Below are 16,238 nucleotides of genomic sequence, written 5' to 3'. Positions count from 1 at the left end.
CAGAGAGACGTGCAGCAGATAGCAAACAAACAAGATAGAAAGACATACTATATTTTGTTTGTTCCATCGTCGCTACGAAAAAATGATGGGCTTTGTTTACGTTTGGTATCTCTTCTCGTTGAACAGACTTGAATTACATATTTTAAATATAATGAAATACGTGTTTAATACTAAATTAAATTTATACTAAATTAAAAATAGGAATTTGAAGTAAATAGCAAAAAGCTATACACAAATATAAAAAAGGCATATTACCAAGCAAAATTGAAGACAAGTAACTTGATTTCAACCTTTTCTTCAATTAAAAGCAATAATAACATCCAATTAAATAACAAGTTTTATGTTAAATTACAATAATACTCATACTAATTAAATAGACATAGTATGGAATAAACTGTTTATACCTATTACGTCTTCCATCTAATTATCCTCTTTACCTAATAAGATAGTATGGTTAGAAAAAAAATTGATTGCAGTTTATGTATGAAATAAACTCTTTTGTTCTTTCAAATTAACGAGTGCGCTACAAAAAAAAAAAAACGTATACCTGACATATATAGTAGGTTAGGTAATACTCATGTTAACATGGTTTGACCACTGCTACGTTGAAACCTGTAGTTCTTTATTCTTTCAAATTAATTAGCGAGCGCGCTACAAAAACAAAAAACGCGTATACGTGACATAAATAGTAGGTAGGTAATACTCATGTTTCACATGACTTGACCACTGCTACGTTAAAACGTGTAGTTCAAAAAAACGCCTATTATTTTTTAGTTTATAATATATTAGTACATATATTTTCTTTGTCGTACCTACTCCGAAACCTTTGTGGGCTCATGCACAACACTGCTGAAGATGACACGATCAAATGCATAGTTTACGATTCTATAAAGGACGAACAGATAAACACTCATTTTTATACATAGACTAGCGACCCGATCTTGTTTCGCTTCGGATAAATCAAGTTTTACCAAGTAAGAGTTTACAATATATCAATTATCTTATTTTTATATTCGATACAGTAGTTTTAAATGAAGGTATCTTTTTACAATATTTACATTTCGATTTTGCAATTTAATCCACCACAGTAAAATATTTCCACATTGTCCTTTTCGTGGCGTTTTATTTAGCCGAATTGATCGAGCCATTCTTGAGTTATGCGCTTAGCAACATTCATTTTTATTTATTTAGATAAAAAATAGGTCGTTTTATCCGCTATCTAATATAACGAACACTTCTAATCTTACTCTTAGCCAATTTCAAAGTGCTCAACACATTGTAAATCAAAGAAAAAATTAATACAAATGAGTATAGTTTAGAATCATTATATTTAGTTCAGTCCAACTGAAATAATCAAACTTAAAAGTTTTTAATAACAATGTATTAAAATAGGAAAACAAGTTAATATTGGATATTTCCAAATATAACTTAAGCAAAACGAAAAAATCAGATAAAATTGTTTGATTAAAGGAATTAAAGGTATTACAGTATAAATTTATATTTACATCACATTCACACGTATTTAAAAGCTAATCAATCTAGCTAATTTTTATAAAAACTTTCCTTAAAACTTATTTTTTTTTACAATTAATGAATATCTTAACTATATCCTTACACTACCTACAACTAATAAATACACTAATCATCGTCGTCATGTGAAGGTGAAGCTGGATAGTTTGGTGAGGTTGGAGAATATGATGGACCAGCCGAAGATGGCGAATAAGCTGGTGATGTTGGTGAATAATTTGGAGATGTTGACGTATAAGTAGGCGACGTAGGAGAATACTTAGTCGATGAAGGTGAATATCCTGGTGATGAGTAGTTTGGTGACGATGGGGAATAATTTGGAGAGGATGGCGAATACTGTGTACTTCCAGGGTGTTGGGGCGATGAAGGAGAATATGCCGTGCTTGTTGGGGAATATTGTGGACTTTTCGGTGAATATTGTGGACTGCTAGGACTGCCTGCCAGTGACGGTGAAGTAGGAGAATAGTTAGGAGATGGTGAATACTTAGGTGACGACGGCGAGTAATTCGGAGATGTCGGCGAGTATACTGGTGACGTTGGGGTAAATGCTGGGCTAGTAGGCGAATAAGTAGGAGCTGTGGGTGTATAATTTGGTGAAGATGGAGAATAACTAAGAGATGCTGGACTGTACGCTGGGCTTGTTGGTGAATAACTAGGTGAAGAAGGCGAATATCTTGGAGATGTTGGCGAATATGCTGCACTAGTAGGTGAATATGACGGACTCGTCGGTGAATAGGACGGACTCGTCGGTGAATAACTCGGAGAAGTGGCTGAATAACTTCGAGACGTTGGTGAATATGCTGGACTAGTTGGAGAATAACTTGGTGAAGTTGGGGAATAGCTAGGGGACGTCGGAGAATACGAAGGCGATGTAGGGGAATAACTTGGTGACGTTGGTGAATAACTTGGCGAAGTCGGTGAGTAAATAGGAGACGTCGGGGAATAATTTGGAGATGTTGGCGAATAGGAAGGGCTGGTAGGTGAATAATGAGGAGATGTAGGAGTAAGACTAGGTGACGGTGCGGCGTAGACTGGACTAGTTGGAGAATAAGAAGGAGATGCTCCTGCAGGCGAAGCATATGGTGATAGAGGAGCGCCTGGAGATCCAGGTGAGCCAGGTTGAGGGGACCATGAACTACTGTAAGCCGGTGACAATCCCGATGCATCTGAGGCTCCTGATGGTGAGAAAGATGGCCCAGGAGTCATGCTACTACCAACTGAAATAAAATATAAAATTTTCAAACATTTGTACATAGGTTCAATTAATAATCCTACATTTTACACATCATATAATTATTACCTTGACCAGGAGACCAAACAGATGCACCATATCCAGGAGTATTTTGATTTGACCATGGTGTCATCAATGGGGTCATTGAAGGAGTGCCAACTCCAAAGTACATACCACCTCCAACACCCATACCAACACCGAGACCACCCATTTCCATTCCATGTTTACATTTTTCGGCGTCGAGTAATAAGTCAAAACAGCCTGAAATAATATTAATTAGCAAGAACATTCTAGAAAAAAAAAAGGGAAATTATGTACATGTCTTTCAGCACATGGCTAAATTTTATTACTGAGACAATTGTGTATAAAAGAATGTATTTGGAACAAATTAGAATGAAAATTTCAAAAAATCTTTACCAGGAAGGTGCAACGAATGCATGAGTTACAGTGGACCAAAACTTTTGGACGCTGAAGAATGTCAAATCCCGTATTACAAGTAAAAAAATATGGCAGATAAAAAATATATGATGATATTGTATATATTTTGTGTTGTCTATACACTCGCATGACTCAAACAACAAACAAGTGAAAAACAAAATATTTTTAACCAACTTCAAAAAAGATAAAGAAGAAAAAGAAGATATATATATATATATATATATATATATATATATATTATGTATGTTCGGGGATAACTTCGTCGTTTATGAACCGATTTTGATAATTCTTTTTTTGTTGGAAAGTAGATATCCCAGGTGTGGTACCATGATAAGCAAACCAGGATCTGATAATGGGATCCCAGAGAAATCGAGGGGAACACCCTTGAAAATCCGCCTAATATTTTCCTGGTTGTACCGATTTTGAAAATTTTTAATTTAATCGAAAGTCGATGTTTATCATGTGGTACCATTTAAATTTAATCGAGATCTGATTACAACTTTTAGAGTAATCTTTGATAATGCGTATTTACTTGACTATTTTTTCGTCTACCTACGTTGTATTACTTGTCGATGTAATTGAAGTCAGTTTTTTCGTTTGCCAGCAAACACAATTACATGAATTGTATTGAAAGAAAAATTGGGTGGCCTAAAACTTTTGCACGCCACTGTATTACTAGTATTATACGAGCCCTGATGCAAAATAGTTCGTCTAGTATGGGAAAGTAGTAAAGCGTAAAAGTAAATATTGGTAAAATAATTAAGAACGTTTACACCACAATTTGAGGAAAAAGTTTATTTTAACGTAACTGAAATTCTTTCATGACTTTACATAACATAAAAAAATTTAAAATATATTCTAAAAAACATAACGCAAAAGTATTCGTCTACCCTCGTCACTCACGCAAAATAGTTCGTCTACCAGTTGTGTCGCCTTTGCTCTCAATGATAGCTTTAATGCGAAGAGGCATGGTTGCAACCAACGCTGCACACTCCTCAGGCGTAATTGACTCCCAGACAGCCAAGAGTTTAGCCTTTAAGTCGCTTTTCGATCTTGATGGATTTTTACGGAGAACATTTTTCATTTCCCACCATAGGGTTTCGGCGACAAGTCCGGGCTGTTAGATGGCCATTCGATTGTAGGGATGCTTTTCGCCAGTAGCTATGTCTTTGTTGTCCTTGCTTCTCTTCTCATTATCTTGATGCTTGAGTGACGGAATAGAGGGCAGTAAATTCTCTTCCAAAAGGTTTTGATACCTTGCAGAATTGATAGAACCATCCACAAACTGCATACTACCAAAACCTTGTGCAGACATGCAGCCCCATATCATAAGAGACGCCGGAAACTTCACTTTGCGTATGAGACAATCAGTATGAAATGCCTCATTTTTGTTCTGAATCACTTTTTTCCTTCCATCGCCGACTGTCACTTCAAATTTGGACTCGTCACTCCAAATGATACTGCGCCACTGATCGGAAGTCGAATTTAAATGATCACGAGCAAACTTCAATCTCTTTTTCTTTTGTACAGCAGTCAGCAGTGGTTTCTCCTTAGTGGTGTAAAATCCATAACCCATTCTTTTTAGGACTCTTTTGCAAGTATCTCGTCTCACGTCTGTGAATCATGTCCTCCCATTGCACCGTGAGTTCTCCAGCTTGAGCACGACGATTATTTTTGATAATTTTCTTCAGGATTCTGTTTTCTGCTGCACTTGTGATGCGTGGTCGACCAGTTTTCTTCAAACAAGAAGTCGTTCTATTCTTTTTATAGTGCTGAATGATAGATAAGACTGTAGACCTGGGAAGTATCAAGTCTTTAGATATTTGGTAACTTGATTTGCCAGCATCGACTCCACAAACTATTCGTTTTCGAAGCTCTTCACACACAGGTTTGCCACGACCCATTGTTATTTGAAAACTAATGAAATAAACTGAAATTTTCAGAATTTATACTGTCTCACTTGACAAATGACACAGAATTACTTTTACAAATTTAAATTATGAAACATAATTGTACAAAGAAGGAATAATCACCGATAGACGATCTCTTTTGCATCGATTAACAATTAGTCGAACTATTTTGCTTCTAACTTCTTCGAATTTAAAACAGGATATGTATATATTTAAAAAGCTAAAATAGTTTATTGGTTCATAATTAAAAATGGCATACGTAACGCGACATGCAATAGTAGAAGAGCTTAATATTTTATACAGATATACAAAAATAATGAACAAATGAATGAAAAAAAAATTACACTAGACAAACTATTTGCATCGGGGCTCGTAGTTATTGTTTATAGACTTATCATTTAAGAAAAAAATATCAAATTTATGAGCGAAAACGAGTACATTATTAATGCAAAAAATGACATAAGACATAAATAATACAATAATTACAAAGTTATTCTTACCAGTTCCCATCCTCGGTAATTGACCCATGATTATGTTCTCAGATACACCCCTCATAGGATCTACTTCAGCGTGGCTTGCGGCGTCAAGGAGCACGTCTACTGTTTCTTCGAAGGAGCACCGCATAAGAGCACCAGTGTCTTGTCTATTTATACCGTGGCGGGTAATAGCCATGAGATGACCTTTTGCAGTCATCACATCACAAAGTAGAGCGAGATGACGATAGTTTACGTATAAGCCATAGAACTGCAATACAGCATTCATTTCCTTTTCAACTGACTTACGTACGGCTTCTATACCTAACACTTGGAATATTTCGCAGATGTCGTTACTGAATGTTCGTATTGGATCGACGTCACGTTCAGAGAGTACTTTCATTAACGATGTACCATCGGTTTCTAACAACCATTCTGCAATAGCTTTGAATTCACCTTGATCAGTTATGATGATTCGCTTTTTAGCTTCTGTTTGTGGCAAGTGCATGTACACTTTTGCTATGGCTTCTATACCTTGCAAAGTCATATCAGATAACATATTCGCTTCAATACATCTAAGGAACATGTCATCTTCCATTTTATCAACAGTTTCCTCATCATTATCTTGAAATTTGCTCTCCTCATTATTCATTATTCGGATTCGTAATACTAGTTTTTCAGCATTGTCGTCGTTGAAAATGCAATTCAAATCATCTCCAAATCCTGCATTTATTTTTTCTGCGATTTGTTCCATAGTCAGTTTCTTATCCGTCATTCTCTTACGATCTAATTCAATACGTAGCAACCACGGAGAGATCTTGGTAGGATCAAAATCAGGCATTTCATAGTAGACATTAACAAATTCTTGATCTTCTGCAATTACTGTATTTTGAGGGTCAGGATCATAATAAATGGCCGTGTTTGCAGTAACTTTTCGCAATGTAGTATGTTCCAATCGACAAAGCACATTTTTAGCTTTCTCTGCATCTCTAGCCGCCCCTCCGGTAAGAAAAACGGTTAGTGAAGGCGCTTTCGGCTTCTTTGAAATGTTGATAATTTCTTTCAGACGCGGTACACCAAGTGTTACGTTTTTAGATGACACACCAGCAAAGTGGAAAGTGTTTAATGTCATTTGAGTAGCGGGCTCTCCAAGTGATTGAGCAGCCAGAGCTCCAACCATTTCACCTGGATTAACTTGCGCTTGTTGGAAACGTGTTTCTATTTCTCCAATCAGCCATTCAAAAGCTTCACTTGAAAGTCTATAATCTTCAGAAACAAATTTTGTGCAAAGTGTAGACCTTACTAAGCACTGGAAGAGTAAGGTAGCATTTTCATTGGCTTGTTTAGACAGGCGATCATCACCAGCTACTATAACACATTTATTTAAAAGATCCTTAACACCTTGTATCACTTTTATGGGACTTAAATCAGTTGTGACTCTTTTATTGATATGGAAAATTTTTTGTACATTCCAAATCATTCTCCTGAAATTGCAGGGTAGTACAACTTTAGATTCTCCACTGGGGAAAATTTGGCGTAGTACTTCTCTATCTTTGGATAACTGTTCCCACTCACTTTCAAGATCAGCAATAACATATCCTGACTCGGTAAGCTCCTTTATAATATCTTCATTGAAAATTCTCTTCAAATATCTCTCATTGGTTGGATCAAATTTAAATTTCTTTTCAAATGCCTTATTAGACAGTTTGATTGTCGGAAGATTTTGGAATTCTACTGTTTCTCCTGCCAAGCCATCTTCGCCGTATCTCAACTGAATCAACTGTCCTACAGAGTTACGAACAGTGCCATCGTAATGTACCATAACAGACTCCATAGCCTTTATTAAACGTCGTTGAATATAACCCGTTTCAGCGGTTTTTACAGCAGTATCAATAAGACCCTCACGACCCCCCATAGCGTGGAAATAAAATTCGGAAGGTGTCAAACCAGCAAGGTATGAGTTTTCTACGAAACCTCTTGATTCAGGACCATAATCGTCTTTAATGAAATGAGGCAATGTTCTTTTACGGAAGCCAAACGGAATACGTTTTCCTTCTACGTTTTGTTGACCTACACAGGCAATAACCTGAGAAATATTAATATTTGAACCTTTAGAACCTGCAACCACCATAGCTTTTAAATTGTTATATTCTGTAAGAGATTTTTTCGCAGAACCTCCAGTTTTGTCACGAGCGTCGTTTAAAATACGATTTACTTGATTTTCGAATGTCTGTCTGAGTGTGTTACCAGGTGTAGGCTCTAATTCCATATTGTGCGCTTTTTGAATAACCTCTATGACATCATCTTTAGCTTTTACTATGGCACGCTGAATTTCTTGATATGTTTGCGGATCAGCGATAGTATCGCCGATACCAATTGAGTGTCCTTCTAATAAAAGCCAATTATTAATCACAGTTTGAATATTACCATAGAAACGTCCAGCAGTTTCATGGCCCAGTTCTAACATGCAAATGTGGAGCAAAGAACCAGCAGATGCACCAAGAGACTTTTTACATAAAATACCCATGAGCAACTCGCCATGTTCTACTACTACTTTTGTATCCCCAGGTGATATCCACTTGTATGGTCCATCATCTTCTTCGTCGGGATGAGTGGAATGAGTACGAACCATATTAACATTTCCAGGAATGATCAGAGTAAATATTTGTTTTCCAGTCCAAAGTGGCTGTGGTTTTAAAATACAAGGCTGAGGTATTTTTCCATCCCATGTGGGCAAAAACATAAGTAAATTCATGACCTGCTCTTTGGTCAAAAATACATCTCGTTTTGTCATTTTTCTTACAGCAGTCAATGTATCTTGTACAATACCCATAACAGGTTTGTTGGCTTGTGGGGTTATAATCTGACGTGGGGTTATGTGTATATTTTCTACTTCTGCACGAGTTTCCATGGATTGTGGTACATGTAAATTCATTTCATCTCCATCAAAATCAGCATTGTATGGCGAAGTACAACTCAAGTTCATTCGAAATGTTGACCATGGTAATACTTTTACTCTATGACCCATCATACTCATCTTGTGTAGTGTAGGCTGTCTGTTGAAAATAACCAGGTCATCGTCTCTCAAATGTCGTTCTACTTTATATCCATATTGCAAATGTAAGTCTGATGGTTTAGGATGGAAACGTAGATCTATTCTTTCTCCATTGTCTCGTACAATGTATTTAGCTCCTGGATATTGTGCATTACCACGTCTAACTAATTCTTGCATCCTATCTATGTTGAATGGTGTTACTAATTCAGGAAATGTTAAATTTTGAGCAATGGACCTGGGGACTCCTACTTGGTCAATACGTAGGTTAGGGTCGGGTGTAATGACAGTCCGAGCAGAAAAGTCCACACGTTTTCCCATTAGATTTCCTCTGATTCTTCCTTCTTTACCCTTTAAACGTGCTTTTATTGCTTTGAGAGGTTTCCCAGATTTTTGCATAGCTCTGAAAGTAAGATGTAAGTAATCTAATTTTAATGAATATTTTCAACATATACATGGTTGCCTGTTTGAGTATGCGACTTACAGGCTATATATTAGGTAACAGCCAATGTAAATATGCACTTATTTGTGTTTTTTTTAATGAGCACAAACATATAACTTGATTTTTCAGGAGGGAATTTAACCTACTACATTACTGCTACCTGTGCATAACATTATAATTATTGCTACTTACTTTGGCATTCCAGGCATATCATTATCTACAAATGTGGCCACATGAAACTGTAACATCCTAATATTATCAGTTAAGACATGAGCAGCAGCACCAGACTGTTCATTCCTCATTAACTCATTGTTTGCTTTAATTATATCTGCAAGTTTATGGGTCAAGTCATCTTGGTTCTTGGCGGATCCAAACATAACAACAGCAGGTCTTACTGCTAATGGTGGAACTGGAAGAACTGTTACAATCATCCAGTCTGGTCGTGCAAATTTGGGGTCCATGCCCAAAATAAATGACTCTTCATCTGAAACAATTAATGTTAATGTTGTGACTATGTACAGTAAAACCTCATTAAGTTAAAGGCCAAGGGAAATGCAAAATATTTTAAGTTACGGAGTTTTTAATTTATCAGGGGTTTATATTAGGCATGACTTAATAAATATGTATATGCACAGTTCCTATTTTTACCTGACTACTCTAGAAGGAATGGTAAAATAGAACATACTTTTTCGACAAATTTTTCGTTTATCACACAGCACAGTGAGTGATTTAAAACTAACGATCTACGTAATCCATTGTCCTAACAAGCGAGGACATTTTAAAGGGATTTCAAAGCAATAATAAGTTTTCTAATGTTTACGCGAATTTCTGTTCAAATATTCAAAGTTCTGCAGAGTTGCTTGCCGATTCTTCTCTGCAGAATCTACATTTCGAATCGGCGGTAGCTTTACTTTAAAAAAATAATAAATAATTACTTTAAAATTCTAATTTGTAAAATTTGTATATGGTTAGTGGTATAGTATTTGTTATGGTTAGTGGTTGTTTTGGTTAAAATATTTTAGTATGTACTATCGCATCGGGTAATAAACCTGTAATGGTAGTATATTTATGAGAATATAAATAAATAAATTTCTTTAAGTAACTGAGGTACTACATCTCGAGGCCGCAGTCTTAAAAAATGTCTGGATTCCAACCGTCTTACACTATCGACAGGTAGTCCTACGTACTGGCCTAGTGATCCGGTGAAGACGCCTGACTTCCTAGACTTTTTCATAACCAAAAACGTCTGTATCCAATACACAACAGCGGAGTCAAACTTTGATGACTCGTCTGATCACTCGCCTATTATTCTGACGATTAGCTTAAAAATTCCACCCTCTGATCGTGGATGGGAATCTCTCCACAGCTTCAAAACCGATTGGTACGGCTTTCGTGACTTCTTGAATGAGGAAATTGACCTTCACTTTTCCATGTCATCGGTTGATGAATTGGAAGACGCCAGCCTCTACTTCACAAACTTGGTCCAGGTGGCTGCGTGGAAAAACACGCCAGAGCTTTGAACAGGGAACTTTTCTCCAACATTACCAATGGACATAAGACACAAAATTGAAGAGAAACGCAGATTGCGCAGAGTCTGGCAACAGTCGCGTCACCCCTCTGGCAAATTGGCTCTCAATTGAGCAATTAAAGAGTTGAAAGGTCTGTTGAGAGCTTCTGCTAATGAGACAGTGCGAAAAACATTAGAGCTTATGTCACCTTTGGGCCGGGGTGAACGTTCCCTGTGGAAAGCCACCAAAAATTTAAACAAAATGCAAATTTCGATTCCCCCTATTCGAAATAGAAATAGATATGGGGCACGTACAGACATAGAAAAAGCTGATGCTTTTGGCACACATTTAGCCGCAATATTCAAATCCAATGAAGCATGGCGATGATGATCCGCATATAGATTTAATTCTGAATCAAGATTTTCAACTCAGTATTCCGTCTCCGCCTCCACCAACATCAACCAGTGAAGTATTGAGAGAAAAAACAAGAATGCCAAAAAAGCGCCTGGTTTCGATCTCAACGACAAGGCTCTTGAAGGAATTACCAAAAAAAATGCGTGGTGTTATTAACTAATCTCTTTAACGCCACATTAAGACTTTCTCACTGTCCCAACGTATGGAAGGTATCGCAAATAATTATGATCCACAAGCCCGGAAAACCAGCTCATGAACCATCTTCATACCAGCCCATCAGTCTGACTCCAGTCCTGTCAAAGCTGTGGGAGAAAACTTTTCTCGTTAGACTTTCCAAATGTATTAACGAACGTGATATCATACCGCAACATCAATTTGGTTTCCAAAAACATAAACACACACACACAGCTTAATAAATGGCGAATAAATGTTAGTGCCTCCAAATCTTTTCACATCACTTTCTCACTACGGCAGGGTGATTGCCCACCGTCAGGCTTGACAACACAATTCTGCCACAAACAAACTGCGTCAAATATCTCGGTTTCCATCAAGATAGACGCCTAACCTGGAAGGATCACATTAAAGCCAAAAGAGACGCAACTAACCAACGATTCAGAAATTTGCTTTGGTTACTCGGTAGACAACTCTATCCACTGACAATAAACTGCTCGTTCACACTACTATCCTAAAACCGATCTGGATATATGGAATCCAGATTTGGTCTACAGCCAGCAAATCTAATATAATGTGTCTCCAAAAAGTACATAATAACATTCTGCGTGTCATTGCTGGCGCCCCGTGGTTTGCTTGAAACTCAGAAATCCATGATTATCTTGGGATTCCCACTGTAACGGCGGAAATTGAACATTACAGGAAAAACTACATGGAGCGTCTTTCTGCACATCCTAACCCACTAGCCTACCAGCTGACGACCTCAAGGCCTGTAAAGACTGAAGAGAGCTCATGTACCTAAAAGAGGGCTGCAGCCCAATCCTGCAGCCACTCTAATCGCCATTCTCCTTTTAACAAATTTACTTACAGTTTGGCGACTGATTGTAAATTACAAAAAAAAAAAACATTCTTTCAATTTTTTTATAGAAACCTCGTCTTGATAATAGCTAACAAAAAAAAAAAAAAAAAGAAATATTCAATTTGGTGCAATCGTTCGAAAGTTATGCTACGCTACAAACACATTTCAGCTATTCATTTTATAAATGTTATGAAGCAAGTATTAGTATACTTGCATTACAAATGCCCAATATGGCATTATTATAAGGCTCGTCCCTTATGGGGATCAAAATTAAAACCAGGTTTTATTAATGTTAAGTCATATAATTTTATAATTACAAAACCAACTTCATCAGGATTAAAGATGTTATGTATATGAACAAATATTAATGAGTACAGTATGGATCCCTGTACAAGATCATACTTCGTGACAAGATCATTCAAATATCCTCTTCTTGACATTTACAAAAATTCATTAAGGTACATGAGTTACAATAATTGAATAATAATAATAATAATAATAATAATAATAATAACAATAATAATAAATATCTACAAAATACACACACGGTCATCTGTTCCTAAAGTAAGCAACTTAATGCTTGTGTTATAGGTAACAGCCGACTGGTATAGCTACATATATTTTTGGCTAAGATCTAGACTAGGAAAAACCGAATTATGGGGTTTTTGGGTGTGGAGGGCGGAGGGTGTAGGGGAATCTAAACAAGGTAACACTGTCACACCTCAAAACCCCATGGTTATGGAGATATCCATGGTTAAAGTTTTGAGGTTAGAAGAAGAATTTAAAGCTATTATAATACCTTTGAGCTCATACTGTTTGCATTGTGTGACAAATCAACATTTTTAAACAAAATAACGCGTTAGACATAATATTCTAATAAAATTAGTAACATTGCATGCTAGAATATAGGTTTAGAAATTCGAAAAATACCCAAAACCGAATCGGAGCACCCCACTGTCCACGTGGTCTTAGTCTGTCCTACCTCTAGTGTTTTTTTTATGCCGCGGAGGCGCGGAGGGAGGGCAGCCCTCGCCCGCCGTGCGAAAGCGCGCGAACGAATGCGTAGAGGAGCGGGTGAGGCTGGTCGCCTTCGGGAACCAGCCTCCGCTGCGGAACGGAGCATGAGTGAGCGTGCTTTCGCACGCAAGGGCGGAAGGGCTGCACTTCCCGCAGCGCCGGAGCCAAGCGTTCCTCTAACTTTCGAAATTCTTCTTCTAGCCTCAAAACTTTAACCATGGATATCTCCATAGCCATGGGGTTCTAAGGCGTGACAGTGGTACCAGGGGTAGCGTCCCCCCCCTTCCCCCCACGCTCCCGAAATTCGGTTTTTCCTAATCTAAAGCTTTACCATATTTTTTTTCGATAAACTTACTTATAAATAATACATATATAAATACACAAACAAATATTTATATTACACCCAGACTCGGGGTGGGAATCAACCCTTGGAGCAGAAAGCAGGGTCACTACAAACTGCGCCAACAGGCTAGTTATGTGAATAATGTTACATCACCTTAGTTTAGTTAGCTTTTGATTTGATAACTGATGAGAGCATCAAATTCCTTCCCAATTTGAAATGTTTGTATCAGACTAGGTTACAGTCAGAGATAGATTTTTATTTCTGATATCTGATAGTTTTGGTTATGGATCGCCATAACTGAAGAAGAGAAGATATTAGATATTTTTATAAGAAAATACATAATAGTGTAAAACTAACTTTTATATTTAAAATACCTCAAGACTTTTAACCACATTATAACAGCTGAATGGGCTGTATAAGCTTGTCACTAATGAGGATTATATGCACAAGAATAAAAAAAATTACATCCCAACTTGCGACTAATGCCCTAGCAGATCATTAAAATTATTAGCTGTTTTGTATTGTTACTTACCTTCTCATTAATAAGAAAAATGAGAGATATGTAAAATACAAAAACAACTTATTTATCATTACCTAAAATTGTTCACATACCTGTAATGTGTTTTAAAATTTCATAAACTCGTTCAGCAGTGATGATTATTTTCTTATCTTGAGTATCTTCATTAGCACGTTTCCATTCTGCGGTCAAATCTAAACCCTGTCGTCTAATGGAAGGTTGGTAGTGACCACAACCCCCATGGCCTGACCCTCTCTTTCCTTCCTCTCCCTCTTTTCCTATATCCATGTCTTCTCCCCCCTCACAAATATTTTTACCCTTACATAAATCATAGACGTACGTCAACCTTTTTCGAGGTTGACCTTTTGATTTCATTACAACTTCTTTTATTTTTGGGTTTGTCTAAAATATTAAACATAATTAATATCCATAAACTATACATTCTATAATAAAATTAGATAAATAAAAAGATTAAGAAATAGTTACCGGGCTAACAAGCAGTTTTGAACAATAAAAGCAAACACATCTTAAGACTTTTATTGTTTTAGTAATAAAACCAATGTGAAAAACTGGTTTGGCTAAATCTATATGTCCAAAGTGTCCAGGACATTCTGTCATATTTCCTGCACAAGTCTGACATCTGGAACTTCTATCAATTACCCCTTGTCGTGGGTCCATAAGCCCACCAAGCTTAGGTCTTCCACCTTCCATAGTTTCTGGGAAGCGAATGCCCCCTTCAGTGACTGACATTCGTCGCTAAAAATAAAAAAATAAACCGTACAGTGACATTTTAATAAAATTTGCAATAAATAGTTATAACATTGAACACATACTTCATTTCTAGAAATTTAATCTTTTGTGGTAATTTTAGTACATATAATGACAACAAACTAATGTTATAACATAATTAATGTAAACAATACACATGGAGGAGAACTTTGAAAGCAATCAACTCGATCAACAAAATCAACACGAGAAAACACGACGCACTCGCCATACTGCAGACGCACTATATTTTAATAGCACATTTTGTCTTCACAATATTAAATATTTATGTCATATTATAGAATAAAATACTTAGCATTAAACTTACGATCTCATCTGGGGATAATATACCAAATTGTACTCTTTTTACTTGGCGCAAAGGCGCCTTCGAATCGTTCGTGGTCGCCATTTTGGACGACCAGTGAATAACTGAATAACTGTGTATAGTATGCCATGGAGCATCAATAGCTATATAGATAAAAGAATAAATTTACAGTGTTGCCAGCTAGTCTAATACAGGAGATGGGGACTTTTGGGCCAAAATGTAATGAGTATATTGTTTAAAAAATTGGTCATATTTTTTTATTTTAAAATATAAAATATCAGCTCAATTCTGAATATAGAAGCGGAGAAAATTGGGAAAGATAATTTTCATCAAATTATTTGGGTATCGATTCAACTATAATCGATTACAGAATTAAGAAAAAAAGGTTTGCACTAGTTAATTAACTCAAGATATTTAAATGCACAATTAAAGCTGTAAACAATAAAGTGCATTTAAATAAAGTTACATTAATATCGAAAATATCAATTAATATCTGATAAACCAAAATGATTATCGATTTCATATCGATTTAAAATAAATCATATTTTTAATGACAGCTGACTAACAATAATACTGTGTCCGTCACTCGTTTCGTGTTTACTATTTTACGATGCAGTCTGAGTCCATTCCTGATATTTATTTATGGTTTCAGTGTATATCAATATTTGTAGTGAGTTTTCAAACAGTCTTCACTAAATATAACAAACATTAATGCTACAAGAACTTAGTGATCGGGTTTTTTTATAGACATTGTAACATAACCTCACTTTTACGAAAAGTCTAATAACTCCACTCTCAGATAGCCAAAATATAGATAATTTTCAGCGAGGGATCAATAAGCCTAAATGCATCAATTGATACCATTTTCAAATAAAACTCAAAATAAAATCGTTTTGAATATTTATTAATTAATTTGTACGATTTTATTTTTGTGTTACCCACACATAAGGAAATTCTAAACTTTTTTTAATATCATATCAAAAATCGACCATTCCAGCGGGGATCGAACCTGCATCTCCGACTGATCGTGTCGGCGTGTCGGCGTGTCTAGCCAATTAAGCTATGGAACGATGTCTCCACTATATCGAAATTTTTGATATGATGATTTTATATTCGGTCTAAGCGACCGTGGCGCCGTCTATAGTGAGTTCTTTACAGAAACCCGTAACTATTCAAAGTTTCATATTACAATGAAAATCTTTGACAGGAGACGACACCATACTGTTTTTAATTTGTACGATTTTAT

The 16,238-nt window shown here is 36.3% G+C and overlaps 1 protein-coding gene across 1 annotated transcript; it reads right to left on the bottom strand.

Moving 5' to 3' along the window:
• Positions 1-1,309: 1,309 nt before the first annotated feature.
• On the bottom strand, positions 1,310-15,142 carry LOC123656755 (DNA-directed RNA polymerase II subunit RPB1). The gene is made up of 7 exons (XM_045592417.1): positions 14,996-15,142; positions 14,389-14,658; positions 13,998-14,304; positions 9,266-9,557; positions 5,607-9,034; positions 2,828-3,019; positions 1,310-2,744 (listed from the first exon to the last, which is right to left on the bottom strand). Exons 1-7 carry the CDS (start codon positions 15,074-15,076, stop codon positions 1,639-1,641), a joined length of 5,676 nt encoding a protein of 1,891 aa, XP_045448373.1. The 5' UTR covers positions 15,077-15,142; the 3' UTR covers positions 1,310-1,638.
• Positions 15,143-16,238: the final 1,096 nt, after the last annotated feature.

This window comes from Melitaea cinxia, chromosome 1 (assembly GCF_905220565.1).
Source record: "Melitaea cinxia chromosome 1, ilMelCinx1.1, whole genome shotgun sequence".
Taxonomy (NCBI): Eukaryota; Metazoa; Arthropoda; class Insecta; order Lepidoptera; family Nymphalidae; genus Melitaea; species Melitaea cinxia.
Note: the sequence above shows the minus strand (reverse complement) of the source record. Positions and strands in the feature narration are given on the sequence as shown.